The following is a 15,534-nucleotide window of genomic DNA, read 5'->3' as shown; positions in this document are numbered from 1 at the left end:
TGACTTTTTGGCACTTAAGTGCTTTCTGAACTAAATAAAGTGTTTCATTCCCTCATTTATCAAGCACCTGTTATGGACCACACAGTGTGTCAGATTTGGGGCACTCAGTAGTAAACATGTTTCTCCAGCTGGCTCTGACTTCCCCTTTATTACCAGGGGTAGGGGTAATTCCATTGCTGCCACCTTCCCCTGGAACAACTTCTTCCGAGTTTCACGAGGGCTGAGCTACATCATTCAAAGCTCTGAGGTGGTTTGCGGCGACATGGAGCATGCTTGCTTCAAGTCTCTCTCCTTTTCTATGTCACCCTGTTAGAGAGATAACAAAGTAAAGGGCTCCCAAGGCCTGCCAGCTGTTTACTCACATCTTTTTTCACTTATCAGCTTTCACATGAATAAGCTAAGGTCTAAAAGAAAAACAGCTCTACACAGGACTACCTCCCTTTGGCTGACGAAAGCTTTAATGCTAAGCTTTGTTGCTGACCATCTTTTCCCTGGGGATAACTCTTCTCAACTTCCTTCATCCTCTTATGCAATTAGACTCCTGGTGAGTCTATCTTCAGTTTACCAGGCGTGTTCAGTAGGGAGTCACAAGTTGGACTTCATTTGTGAGCATGCATTACCTGAAGAGACTATCAAGTCCTTTTAAAGTCATGCTTTTTTTCTTGATGTATTGTGTCATTTTGACTATGAATATTCTCTAATGTTAAGAGGCTGTCATCAATAATAATCACAGTTGAGAGTGGGGAAGTTAGGTGATCCTATTAGGAAGAGAAATGCTGCCCATTTGGTTTCTTGTCTTTACTTCTTATTACTTGAGTTATTTTATAACTAATACATGGATAATATTGTCTATACCTACATCCTCTTGTGACTAATTAAATATTAGATGATTTTTTCCACTTGTATGTAAAGTAAAAGATGAGCTTCATGATAAAAATGTTTTAAAAACAACAAATGTTTTATATTTTGTTAAAAAATATGTTTTCTGGCCAGCAAACATGAGAAAATACTCAACATCACTATCATCAGAGAAGTGCAAACGAAAACCACATTGAATACCACCTTATCCCAGCTAAAATGGCCATTGCTAAAAAGAAACAAAAAATTGATGTCGCCATGGATATTGGTGAAAAGGAAGAAAATGAAATGCTTATACACTGTTGGTGGGAAAGGAAATTAGTACAACCCCTATGGAAAACAGTATGGAGATTTCTTAAAGAATTAAAAGTAGATCTACCATTTGCAATCCCACTACTGAGTATCTACCCAAAGGAAAAAAAGTAATTATATCAAAAAGACACCTACACACATGTTTATTCCAACACAATTAACAATTGCAAAGATTGGAAACCAACATAAGTGCCCATTAACTGATGCCTGGAGAAAGAAAATGTGGTATATATATGTCATGGAATACTATACAGCCATAAAAAAGAACAAAATAATGTCTTTTCCAGCAACTAGACATTGGAGCTAGAAATAACTCAGGGATGGAAAACCAAATGCCATATGCTCTCACTTATAAGTGAGAGCTAAGCTATGGGTACACAAAAGCATACAGAGTGGTATAATGGACATTGGAAACTCAGAAGGGGGGAAGATGGGTGGTGGGTGAGGGATAAAAAAACTACATATTGGGTGCAATGTACACTACTCGGGTGATGGGCAGACTAAAATCTCACATTTCACCACTATGCAATTAATCAATGTAACCAAGAACCACTTGGACCCCAAAAGCTATATGAAATATAAGTACATATAAGACCTTTGTTATATATTAATGTTATATATTATTAATATACATAATTAATATATAATGATATATATTAATATATGTGATTAATATATATTGTTATATTATTAATATATATTTATATTATATAAATATGTTTATGTAACTAACATATATATAATATGTTATTAATTACATATATATATATATACACATAATATAGGTCTTAAAATCCAAATATGACTAGTTTTGGAAAACTTTTTCTAAAGAATTATAGTTAAGACAGTCCATTAACCAGAACTTATAGACTTACAGGGAATTTGGTGTCCAAACTTGGTTTTTCCAACTAGTTTTTTTTTTTTTTTTTTTTGAGACGGAGTTTTGCTCTTGTTACCCCGGCTGAAGTGCAATGGCGCGATCTTGGCTCACCGCAACCTCCGCCTCCTGGGTTCAGGCAATTCTCCTGCCTCAGCCTCCGGAGTAGCTGGGATTACACGCACGCGCCACCATGCCCAGCTAATTTTTTGTATTTTTAATAGAGATGGGGTTTCACCATGTTGACCAGGATGGTCTCGATCTCTTGACCTCGTGATCCACCTGCCTCGGCCTCCCAAAGTGCCGGGATTACAGGCGTGAGCCACCGCACCCGGCCTGTTTTGTTTTATTTTGTTTGTTTGGTTGGTTGGTTTTTGGAGACAGAGACTCACTTCTTCACCCAGGCTGGAGTGCAGAGGTGTGATTTTGGCTCACTGCAACCTCTGCCTCCCGGGTTCAAGCACGTGGGACACCAACTCTGGCTAATTTTCCTATTTTTAGTAGAGAGGGGATTTCACCATGTTGCCCGGGGTGGTCTTGAACTCTATCCTCCCGCCTCTGCCTCCCAAAGTGATGGGATTATGGGTGTGAGCCACTAAGTCCAACCTCTGACTAGTTTTTAACAGAAATTTTAATGCATTTAACCAAAAAAACCACATCATATTGCAATGCTTTGAGAAACAAGGAAATCTGTTCTCATTTTACTATTAACAATATTAATGGTTTTTCGAAATCCAGAACCAAGTAATTAGCATTCTCTTACGAAAACACGTTTATTAATTTTCAAAGAAAATCTTGTAATGGTTTATTTTTTTAAAAAACTAAAAACCATTATAATACCTGAGATAATGCAGTCTTCAGACTGAGTCACAAAGCTGTGGGGATTCTCATGCCCCCCTGGCAGTGATGTCATAATGTCCTAGTTAGACACATGACCTGCTGGGCCACAGAAAGGAGGCTCTGTGAAGATGTACTAGATTACTGGATACATAACTTCAATTTCCCAATGAATTTTATATTGTATATTCTTATACCTGGAATATATTCTTTTTCCCTAAAGAGTAGCCCTTTGAAGCCTACTGTTGAAGGTGAGAAAGCATTTAAAACTCTTGTAAAAATAGTAGGTAAGAAGGATGACCCATAATTATGAAAAATTGATATGTGGCCATTTTCTACAGGATGATATAAACTTTATTGTTGGAGATATGGTATACTGTAGATTTTAAATCTCTGCCTCTAATCCTTTGTAAAAAAATGCAGTTAGAAAAAGAAAGTAGTAAAAGAAATCAATATATTTCTGATCTATGGTGTATAACACTTTTTTTCCACATTGCCTAATGTGTTGCCTTTAAATGAAGATGTTAAAAAACAGGAAGAAAACAATGAAAATCATACATACAATTACACTCCTGCTAATGAGAAAAATGGCAATTATTTTAAAGATATAAAACATGTATAAAGAGTAAGTCTTTATAGTGAATGTAAGTCTTTATAAAAATGTAAGTCTTTAAAGTGAATAGTGCAGAAGTTGATTATCCTGATTTGACTTAAGTCTCCTTTTTAAACTTTCATCATTTTCCCCTGTGTTTGCTCTACTTTTGTGACTTCCCTGTTCATATCCTTGCCCATTTTTCCATTAGGTTGTATTTTCATTTATTTTCAAGGGCTCTTTTTATGTAGAACATATTAACCCTTTTTATGGTAAAAGTAATAAATGTTTTCTGCCAGCATGTTGCTTATCTTTAAGCCTTATTTTATTTTCTTGTACCTTATTCATTTTTTGAGACAGGGTCTTATTCTGTCACCCAAGCTGGAGTACAATGAAATGACCATGGCTCACTGCAGCCTTGACCTCCCAGGGTTCAAGCAGTCCTCCCACCTCAGCCTCCCGAGTGGCTGGGACCACAGGCACGTGCCATCACATCAGCTAATTTTTGTATTTTTTGTAGAAGTGGTGTTTAATCATATTGCCCAGGTTGGTCTCAAACTCCTGGGCTCAAGCAATCCACCCACCTCACCCTCCCAAAGCGCTGGGATTATAGGTACGAGCCACTACTCCTGGCCAAGCCTGTTTAAGTATCTCTAATAACTGAGAAGATTTCAAGTTTTATAATATCAATTTTTGTTTATTAATTTCTTTATAATCTCTGCATTTTGTGTCATGCCTAAATAGGCCTTATCCAGTCTAAAAATACTGTTTTCTTGATTTTTAAAAATAATTGTATGCTTTTGTTTTTAACTTGAGCTTTAAATCCAATTATTTTTGTACATGGCATAAAGTAGGGATAAAACATTATATTTTTCAAGGATGATAGCCAAGTGTCAAACACCAATTCCCTACCGATGTGGAACTCACATTTAATATAGTCAAAAGTCCAAGATGAAATTAGGCCAATTGTTATACTTCTTGTCTTTTTAATCTGTCTGTTCCTAGAAAAGTACCAATGTTTCAACTTTTATACTTTGATAACTCATGGCATGAGTGTTGGATTGTGATTTCCTTTTATTTTTCCATAGCTCTGTTCAGGAATTGCTCAAAAATGATGAAACATTAATGGTTCAAGGGCAGATAAATGCTTCTTACTTGGTTTTTTAATAATATCAATACAAACAGTGATAACATTGCACAGCTACAAATCTGCTTCAGCACCTGTCATGTGCTTACATATTTGTTTCCATGAATTTCCTCAATAATTGCTTCTTGGAAAGGGTCGTTTAGCATAAAGATACTAGTTTGGCTTTTTTCCATGAGTTTTAGATTTTACCCTTGCCCCACCTTCTTATTTTACAGGTGGAAAAAAATGACTGTAATATTTTTTTAAATGAGTGCATATGTTTTAAGAAGAAACTCAGCGGAAGAAATAGGTAAAAGGAAAACAGTGACTTAGCTAGTTGCCGAAGACTTTTGCTTTTGTTTTTAGATGTGTTCACAACACAAAATCCAAATGGCACTGAGTCTGAACAATCTGTGAGAGCCACAACTGATCTGAATTTTGCTCTAAAAAACTGTATGTACTGAAAGGCACCATTGTACATGTTAAAGCCTTAAAGCAGGATTTCAAAACAGCACTAGAAAGTGTTGGGGAGAAAAGTCTTCATTCCTAAACAAGACTAACATTTTCCCTCTAAAGTAGATACGATGACTGGGATCCAGCTCAGGTCGTGGCCGTCCTCTCTGCTTTTCTCACACTTCCTCCCACACGAATACACTTGAGGCTCCACATCCATTACCCTGATCATTTCAGAAGCCAGGGAGGTGCTTGCATTTCTAAACCTCATACTTTTTTCTTATGGAGAAAGAAAAATTAAATAATAACTAAATTTAGGATTCTAGGAAATTTACATCTTTCTTAAACCCACATTTTTTTTTATGGCTTTCTGGTGTTTATCTTCAGCTTTAAATGGGGAAGAGAGAATGTTTCCAGCTATGGCAATGTCAATATTCAGAAAAGTGAGACTCAGTAATGCCTAATTATTTACCAAGCTACTTGATAATAATGGAATATTTTGAGCAATTTCAGACTTTGGGTTTTAAATGAGACAGTGACATTTCAAGGGCATATGTTAATTCCATCAGTCACTCATGGCAATCTTGCTTGTGCACAGCAAACCACATCTCGAGTTGTCTGGGGCAAGACATGGAGAGGCAGCTCTTAAGCGCACATAGTACCTCAGATTCCCTTAGGATATGAGTTATTGAGGACAGATCACAGGCCCCCAAGGAAGAGACTGCAAAACCCTCACTTCCATTTCCACAATCCAGGCCCCAGAGGACTGTCAAGGAAAGTGGGATTGGAATAAGACATTCCTGCCATTTTAAATGGGGCTCTGACAGAGGAGACCTGCCAGCATGGTGGGGACATTCTAGAGGAGCAAGCCCTCAGGAAGATGGATGTGGATACCTTTGACTAAAGGTTGCTTGCTTAAGTAGAGTCCCTAAAACTCTGAAGGCAAGAGGGATAAACTGAGGCAAGCTAGATGCTTTTCTTCAGAGGATAAGAGTTGCAAAGCAGAATTTAAGGATGACTTACCAGTTCTTTGAGTTCTGCCTGCATCACTATCAACTCCAGTAACTGATTCCCTTTCCCGACCTTCCTTGTCAACAAGACACCTGTCATGGGTTCGTGGGCTCAGTGTGAATTTCTTCTGCCTCTCTCTGGAAGTCCCCCTGCAGTGGGTCCCAGGACTCCATATGGAATTTTATTGACTCCTATATTGAGCAGTGAACTGAAATAGCCATCAACTTGCAGAAAGGGTTCTCTGGTCACAGTTGTTACCAAACACTCCCATAGTGACATACCTCCTGAGGGACCCATTACAGAAGGAGATATATACTAAATTTGACCTGAAAATTCTTGATTTGTAGTCCAAAATCTTTACATCCAAATGTCTGCTTCCAACTTACAAGCACACTTTAATACTCAGCCTCCCTTTCTTGCGTCGTTCACTGAACAGCAGCCAAGCTGCTCTGGACAAAGGGGATCATTTCCCTGCCTGTGCAGGGGACCAGCTGGAGTCAATCATCTCCTCCAAGAGATCTTCTTTACCTCTAAAGAAAGCCTGAGGCCCCAGGGTTCCTTTTCCTCTCTTTCACAGGTTGTAGGCGTATTAATCCCACCTCAGGCACCCCATGATTACAGAAAATGTATTCTTCAATACTTCTTTCTCCTTTATTTCAGGAAAATGTTAATGTCTTTCTCTTCTACTTCTTCTCTCTCCTTTTCTTTGTTCCATTTTTAGTTTAAAAAATATCTAATCTCAGATGTTTAGTCAGTATTTTTACATGCCGATAATCCTTTTTCTCTTTTCCTAGATAAAATCGTCAATGCGACTACATTTGAAAAATCTGCCAATGAAGAAGAAACAACTACTCATGAACCCTCTCGTAAAAATATTCAAAGTATTAAAATTCTACACTGTATTCATACCTGGAGCATTTCATTACGTGACTTAAAAATTTAAGTTTCACCACTCTAAGCATTACATAAAGTCATAGCATACCTAAAGAATTTATACCGCTACGATTTAAAGTCACTAAAATTTTTTAAATGGGGAATGTCTAAGAGTCAATCTTTAGGTATACCTGACAAGGGATAGGAATGAGCGTTTTTAGAAATAGAGTTTTATTTTAATAAAATATATTACATTTGTGTCTATAATAAACAGGTATTTATAAATTAGTATATATTTATAAATATAAGTATATATCAAATGTATTTGAAATATAATTTATTTTGCTAGTGATGGAAAATATTCTGCCTGCTTGAGGAATAAAATTATCTAGAGTCAATTATTAGTGTTTCCTAAGATTATTTGAGGTTGGGGGTTGGGAGTGGGAGTCTGCAAAATCAAAATTACCATTTTACTTTCCTGCCAAGAATATTGTTCCTTATATTGTGGAGCCATAGCCACCCAGGATGGCTCTCCTCTAAAGTCTTGAATGAGTGGTCTAATTGAAGAAAACGGATACTTACATGTCATTACATGAAACCCTATTTTCTCCAGTTCATGCAATGTGTTTCTAATATAATTACTCTGAATTCGTTTTCATTTTTAACACTACTGGGAAAAAAACAATCTTTTTTGATATGTTTAAAAATTAAAACCAGATCATCCTGGTATCCCCCTTCTAAAATGTCTTTAGTAACTTACTACTAGGTTTGGGATCAAGTTTTAACTCCTTAACCAAGCATTCAATTCTGAAACAATCTGGCCACTGAAAATTTTCCAGTCTCATCTCTGGTTACATTCCCCATCCACATCATTCCAGACTTACCTGAAGCTCCCAGAGCTTACTGAGCCTGCCTATGATCACAGCTGGAATGAGCTTGCTCTCACCTTGTTTGCCTGGTGAACAATTCCTAGTCCTCTAAGCTTATATTGGAACATCATCTCCCTTTTGAAGGGTTTCTGGCCTTCACAGAATTAAGCCCTGTGCATACCACCTGTGCGTGTCTATTAAAGCCTTCACTATCCTGCTACATAATCAGCAATGATTCTTGTCAGCATCCAAAATTAGGGTGTTTTCCTTGAATGTAATGTCTGTGCCTTCTTTAACTTCTATAAGTTAGTGCCAACTGCAGGGTCTGACACATGGTAGAAGTTCAAAGTTGAACTGCTAGATGACAAACAAAAGAATGTTACTCAAACCAAATTATTTTGTTATCCTGTTGTCTTTTTTTCTTAAACAGAACCAACCCCAAATGTGCCTGAATTTTGGACAATGTTAGCTAAAGGTAAAGTCTCACTGCTAGGTAGCTTGGGAAATGTTTTGGTTTTCTAAAATCTTGCTTAAAGCTAAGATCAGTCTAAATACCTCTAATACTAAGAGTCAATAAGTCAACATTTTGTTGCCACATGTGATAGCAAAATGCAAAACAAACCCAGAAAGGTGATAAAGTGTCACATATTTTCTGAGTACCCACTCTCTACAAAAGTTTTATTCTCTTACAAATGCTAAGTGTTATTCAATTTATTCGTGGTTAAAATTTTTCAATAAGATTCTTGCTTAATACCATCATCTTTGTATTTGGAGCAGTGTGTGCAAAAGCACAGAGAGATGCATGTATAAATGCAAAGTATATATCAAAATATATGCAGGCATAAAAGTGTGTCATAAATATATAAACATGCGTGCATAGCATGAGGTGCATATTATTTCTATGCATTTGTGTATAAATGCATATGCATACCTGGATGTACACATGTATAAAGGTAATGCATGTATCACATAGAAATATATGCCTCGTATATGTGAAATGTAGACCCTATTCAGTTGATTGATGTTTGCATTCTGTATCAACTACTCATTAATATTTCTTTGTTACCCCAAAATCAATACTTGCAGCACCTTCACAGTCATTTATGGACATTGGCAGAGCTTTGAAATTTTTTAATAGACTGACACACACTTTTCCAGCTGAAGTAGAACAAGGCAACATTCTGCCTTCTTTCTTCAGCTCTCATTCGGTAAATACAAGTCATTTTTGCAGTCCACCTAGTGCCACATTTTTTGAACTTCTTGTGCTTTCTTTGTTGATGATTTTGTGTTTAAAATGGCCCCCAAATGTAGTGCTAAATTGCTGGTTAGTGTTCCTAAGTGCAAGAAGGCTGTGATGTTTCCTTATGAAGATAACATGTGTTAGAGAAGCTTTGTTCAGGCAAGAGTTACAGTGCTGTTTACGATGAGTTCAGTGTTAGTGAATCAATGATGTGTATTAAGTGAAGTATCTTTAAACAGAAACACATGTAAAACAAGATTATATATTAATCAGTTGATGAAAATGTTGTGACCAGACTTGCAGGAATCTAACCCTGTATTTACCCTGGGAGCAACAGTTCAGTATTTGCTAATATAGTGTTTATCGTCACTTTATAGAACATAGTGCCATGAATAATGAGAACAGACTGTACATATTATACACACACATACATAAACAGGCAATAATTTTAGTAAGTGAACGTTGTTTACCATAACACCAATTTATTGTTTTAACAGCTATAAATGGAACAACGGTGGTCATGGATGATAAAGATCAATTATTTCTCCCAGTTCCAGGTAAGAATAAATCCTTCAATTGGCTGGGCACAGTGGCTAATGCCTATAATCCCAGCAATTTGGGAGTCTGAGGCAGATGGATCACTTGAGCCAGGAGTTCGAGACCCACCTGGGCAACATCACAAAAACCCCTCTCTACAAAAAATACAAAAATTAGCCGGGCATGGTGGCATGCCATTGTACTCTAGCCTGGGTGACAGAGTGAGACCCTGTCTCAAAACACAAACAAGCCAAAGTACTTTAATTAATAGACACATAAATATGCTTACACATCATAGTGTCTTCATGGTGATACTATTTTTCCTAGTGAAGTGTGGTGTGTGAAAGGGGGTATCATGGTGGCTGACATCTCAGAGAGGACATTTACCGTGTAGGAGAGTTATAGTCCTAAGCCCTCTTTTTTAGTTATGCTTTGCAGATGACCATTAGCATCTTTCTGTTTTATAACATTTATTCCTGAAAGCAAATAGAGGAGGGAAGTGAATAATATATAGAATGCAGGCTTTTTAAAAAGTAGACTTTATTTTTAGAGCAGTTTTGGGTTTAAAGAAAAATTTGGCAGAAAGTACAGAATTTCCATATTCCACCCTCCTCAGTTTCTCCTACGTCTTGCATGGATGTGGTGCCTTTGTTACGATTTATGAACCAATAGTGATGCATCATTAACTGAAGTCCATAGTTTACATTAGGGTTCACTCTTTGTATTAAACAGTTCTTATATAATACAAATAACTCTTTAACTGTATAATACAGTTCACTCTTTATATTACGCAGGTTTTGACAAATGCAAAATGTCATGTGTCTGCCATCCCAGTATCATACAAAAATTTCACTGCCCTAAAATTCCCTCTGCCCCCATCAGTTCATCGCTTTATTCCTCTCTCCTCCTGAACCCCTGACAACCACTGATCTTTTTACTAGCGCTATAGTTTTGCCTTTTCTAGAATGTCATGTCGTTGGAGTCATATAGTATGTAACCTTTTCAGACTAGCTTCTTTCACTTATCAATATGCATTTAAGATTCCTCCATGTTTTCTTGAGAGCTCATTTATTTTTATCACCGATACTCCATTGTATGGACATACCCTAGTTTCATTCATCTATTGAAGGACATCTTGGTTGCCTCCAGTTTTTGGCAATTATGAATAAAACTGCTGTAAACACATGTGTGCAGGTTTTGATGTGGACATAAATTTTCGACTCATTTTGGTAAATATCTATGAATATGATTTCGAGATGATATTGATAAGAGTATGTTCAGGTGCAGTGGCTGCCTGTAATCCTAGCACTTTGGGAGGGCAAGGTTGGAAGATGAGAGTGTTTGTCTTTGTAAGAAACTACCAAACTATCTTCCAAAGTATTTTTGGAATTCTCACCAGCAGTGAATGTGAGCTCCTGCCTCATTAATGAAATACAGTTTTCATTAATGGACTAATTATAGGACTAAAATAAACCCCTGATTTGAATGCAAAATTTCATGAAAAAAATCACATTAATATCCCCAAAGAAACCTCTGTCCCATAAATAAATGATTGAAAAATAGCATCTGATGATATATCTTAGACCTGTCACCTCATTTGTGCACTGGATTAATAAGTGTAGCTATTTGCCTTATGGTGCTTCAAGAAAATTGAGTGATTTGGCCAGGCCCTGTGGCTCACAACTGTAATCCCAGCACTTTGGGAGGCAGAGGCAGGTGGAACACCTGAGGTCGGGAGTTCAAGACCAGCTTGGCTAACATGGTGAAACCCCGTCTCTATTAAAAATACAAAAAAATTAGCTGGATGTGGTGACAGGTACCTGTAATCCCAGCTACTTGGGAGGCTGAGGCAGAAGAATCACTTGAAGCCGAAAGGCAGAGGTTGCAGTGAACCAAGATTGTGCCACTGTACTCTAGCCTGGGCGATAGATCGAGACTCCATCAAAAAAAAGAAAGGAAGAAAGAAAGGAAGGAAGGAAGGAAGGTAGGGAAGGAGGGAAGAAGGAAGGAAGGAAGGAAGGAAGGAAGGAAGAAAGGAAGGAAGGAAGGAAGAAAATTGAGTGATTCTTCTTTGTTTAGAAAAAATATAAACAGGAATGACAAATGCTTGTTTATTTTATAAATACTTTGTCATTTCTCATTTAATATTTAAGTGATTAAATTGAGCTTGATTGATTTTATTGTTTATTGAGCACATACTGCATGTTAGATGTTATAGACACATTATTACATTAGTCCTCATGGCAACTCCATGAAGTTGGTATTATCTTCATTTTACAGTTGAGAAACCTGAGGCTTAGAGAGAAAAGCTGCTCATACTTGTAACTAGCTTTTCCGTAATTTCCAGTGATTATGCATTCCAAGCCCTTCTCTAGTTCTGACCATCACCTAGATAAAGAAAAGGTACCATGAGCACATCTCTCTATAAAAAACCCTTTCAGGAGACAGAAAAGCAATTCAGGAGCATAGCCCATTTTAACATAATTTGTTTAATTATTCCCAAAATAATACGCCTCAAAGCATTAAATGAGTCATTGACAACTGTACACATGTCGTGGTCTGAGATCATGCATTGACAATTATAACTTTTAAAAATCAGAGAATATAGACATGGAAGCTTGTTGCTGATTATCACCTCAATATCATTACCTAGAAAATAGTGAAAACCCTTGGAACTTCTGGGTTGGCAGAGGCTGGGGGTTAGTTGGGGGAAAGGGGAGGAATAACAACATATTGTTATCATTACATGTTTGTCAGACATATATTCAGGCAGATGTAAAATTTGGCAGTAAAGCTATCATTTTATTAATAGATTTAGTAAAAAAAAAAAATTCTTGCTATCTCTAGATCCAGACATATCTTATATTTAACTTACTTTAGAAAGTTAAATACATTGATTCTATTTATTTTTATAATGTGAAGTACACTAGGTTTATTAGTCTTTTCAGTAATAAAACAGCAAAACTAGCCCTTAAGCCTCATGGAGGAAGCATCCACTATACTACCTTTTTAGCATAAAAGAAAAATCCGTGCATGACCCAACACTAGAGCATACACCTTTGCCCCCTGAAAGGCTGGTCCCTGGTGTGTAAGTCAATTGTTCTGAATAGTAATCTCTTCAGACATAAGTCAGAGAACGTCTGCTGTGGATGCATTTTGATATCTGGTAACCTGAGTTTGAAACTAGATTTTGCCACTTACTATGTGCCAAGGGCAAATACAGAAACTTCTGTGACACTATAAAATGAAGCCAAGGACAGCTCCTTCAGGATGGTTGTGAAGGTTAAAGGGAAAAGATGAGAGTGCTTGGCTTTAGAGAGTTGCTTTCTCTTTTGCATTGCCTGCGGGATGGGAGACTGGGCAGTTAATTCTCCGGATGGGGGAGGGCTGGCTCCTCTGTATTTGCTTTGTAATCTTTACTCCTTCAGGAATTTTCTTTCTTTCTTTTCAGAATCTGATGTGAATGCTACAAAGGAAGAAAATTGGCCTGATCCAGAGGATCTGAAGATAAAATTAACGTTGGGAATCTTATTGATGACCCTCCTCCTCTTTGTGCTCCTCTTGGCATTCTGTTGTGCCACAATGTACAGACTGAAGTACCTGAGGTAGGTCTGCAGACCTCTCCGTCTTTACCACAGAGGCATGGCATCGCACTCTCTCCTCTTTAGCAGATCTTAGGAATGTGCGACCTCCAAATTTATCCATATGGCATTCAAACGGATTCCATTTACCCTATTCAGATGGAGGATGAGACTGTCTTTAAGGGAATATCCTACTTGAACGTTTTCCCAATAAGTCAACCAGAGATAGAAAAAACCTTAGTCAATTGGAAAGGATATAGAGAATCTAGATATGTTTGTTTGTTTGTTATCTATGTAGCCCTGGAACAAAAGGGCTATATATTCTGTTCTAAATAGCATATCTGTTTAGCGTCTAATGTTTTTCATTCAAGCAAGCCTTGAGACTTCCTAAAAACAGCCGATCTCTGTCACCTTTAAACTGTCAGGCCTGTCCATGTGCTCTTTCTTATAAAAATATTAAATTCAACTCAAGCCTGATTGAGGGGATTATTTAATATTTTCACACAGTGTAAAATTTTGAAGATCACCTTCAAAAATCCTAACAGAGTTGCTTAATGTTCATAATGATCCTTAATTCCATTCTTTGCATTACGGTGTTTTTGATGAACGGTGTATCTCTCTGGTCCATCAAAACTGTGTTCCTAGGTATTTATTCCCCTTCATTCAATTTCTTGCACATTCTTATTAAACTTTTATTAAGGCAACTTTTACTGTTTTAGTAAACCGGTTTATAAATTCTAGTAGGGATTTGAAACATGCTTCATTTATAAAGTGTTAAATATAATCAAATTACAATGAAAGAAAAACTATATATCATTTCTATAATGTTACTAATACATTGGGCAATATTAATAAATTTTTAATTTTTGAATGCTTTTTAAGCTGAGTTACAATGTATACAATTAAAAATAATTCTTGACATATGTTTCTTTCTTTTCCGTCTTAAAAGTTGTGAGAGTCAATATTGCATCAATCCTGAGCTGGCCTCGAAGTCGTACTTTCATCCATTAAAAGGTGTATCAGATACATCCTTTTCCAAGAGTACAGAGAGCAGCACGTCTTCAGATGTGAGAAGACCAGGCACAAGAATATCAAAATCTATGGACGTAAACAACGTGATAGAGTTACCCAATGAAGAAATCAAGGAACCTGATGAAGATATCATACTGATGAATAAATAGCTTTAATTCTTTTGTCATCAAAAGACCTTTCTTTATGTCTTCAGTTAATGTCATGATTTTGAAACTCTGCTGAGACAAACATTCTGGTGTTAAAAGAAGGGCGTATTCAATAAAAATTATCTCTCGGTTATAAAATTTAATGGAAAACACGCAAGAACACAATTTAAGGTGTGAAAAACTCATCGGGTAAAAACATTCCTGGAGGGTGATTTTGAAAGAAATTTTCTCTAGGCTGGTTCATTTTAAAACGAGGACATTTATATATTTTCCTTCCCTGGGGGCATTTTGAGAACATCAGGGTACTCACTGCTACCTATGCACCCCCTCACCACCACTGAAGCAAAAAGAACACACCTGTTCATGTTTTATTAACAAAACAGTTGTGCCATCAAGGGATGAAACTAAATTAGTGGTAGGAACTCATAGCATTTTTGAATTGTTTTAAAAGTCATCAGGCGCTGCTCTCACATGACAAAGAGTAAGAAAGAAAAGATATTTTTCCATTTCTGAAGTATCCATAATTGTTTGAGACGACATGGTGTTCCAGAAGAAGAGAGAGGCAGCAGGTAATTTCCTAGATGGGGACTCACAGACTCTGAGTCTTTCAGCCCTGAAGTGCCCTTCTTTCTCTCTTCTTCCAGGTATCCAGGATTATTGTGTTCCATTGAAAGAAAAGCAATGCCTTTTAAAGACTTATTCAAGGTTATTAGTGACTTTTGTGGCTATTCATACCAAAAGTATTTCGATTTACAAAGAAGACAAAAATAGGGGATAATGTTTCCTTTTTAGAAATTAGTTTCAAGTGGAGGAATTTAGGGACACGCATCATGTCTTTTCTGGATATGTATGGATATGGGAGAACTCAGGACACGTTTCATGGCCCTCTTCAATTCTTACCATACCAATCGTTTTCAGCTACTGAGTACCTACTTTATAAGAGGCATTTTAAGGGCCAGGCGCAGTGGCTTACGCGGGTAATCCCAGCACTTTGAGAGGCGGAGGCGGGCGGATTGCCTGGGCTCAGGAGTTCCCGACCAGCCTGGGCGACACGGTGAAACCCCGTTTCTACTGAAATACTAAGTTAGCCGGGTGTGGCGGCGTGCACCTGTAGTCCCAGCTACTCGGGAGGCTGAGGCAGAAGGATTGCTTGAACACGGGAGGCGGAGGTTGCAGTGAGTGGAGATAGT

The 15,534-nt window shown here is 37.2% G+C and overlaps 1 protein-coding gene across 2 annotated transcripts; it reads left to right on the top strand.

Annotated features, from left to right (window-relative positions):
- Window positions 1–2,972: 2,972 nt before the first annotated feature.
- Window positions 2,973–14,370, top strand: EQTN (equatorin). Of its 2 annotated transcripts, XM_035307397.3 has the most exons (9): window positions 2,973–3,135; window positions 3,376–3,500; window position 4,368; window positions 4,969–5,055; window positions 6,861–6,947; window positions 8,239–8,283; window positions 9,546–9,605; window positions 13,037–13,190; window positions 14,116–14,370. In XM_035307397.3, exons 1-9 carry the CDS (start codon window positions 2,979–2,981, stop codon window positions 14,345–14,347), a joined length of 948 nt encoding a protein of 315 aa, XP_035163288.1. In that variant the 5' UTR covers window positions 2,973–2,978; the 3' UTR covers window positions 14,348–14,370. The 2 variants fall into 2 exon arrangements, with proteins under 2 accessions (XP_035163288.1, XP_035163269.1); XM_035307378.3 differs by lacking the exons at window positions 3,376–3,500; window position 4,368; window positions 4,969–5,055.
- Window positions 14,371–15,534: the final 1,164 nt, after the last annotated feature.

The sequence above is a fragment of the Callithrix jacchus genome, chromosome 1 (genome assembly GCF_049354715.1).
Source record: "Callithrix jacchus isolate 240 chromosome 1, calJac240_pri, whole genome shotgun sequence".
Lineage (NCBI taxonomy): Eukaryota > Metazoa > Chordata > Mammalia > Primates > Cebidae > Callithrix > Callithrix jacchus.
The sequence above is the reverse complement of the archived record's forward strand: the minus strand, read 5'-3'. Positions and strand labels throughout refer to the sequence as shown.

Excerpts from the sequence above, each read along its gene's own strand:
- EQTN (XM_035307397.3), top strand. The coding sequence starts at position 2,979 with ATGACCTGCTGGGCCACAGAAAGGAGGCTCTGTGAAGATGTACTAGAT. Across the intron at positions 5,056-6,860 it reads GAATTTTGCTCTAAAAAACT|ATAAAATCGTCAATGCGACT; the intron begins GTATGTACTGAA and ends CTCTTTTCCTAG. Across the intron at positions 9,606-13,036 it reads ATTATTTCTCCCAGTTCCAG|AATCTGATGTGAATGCTACA; the intron begins GTAAGAATAAAT and ends CTTTCTTTTCAG.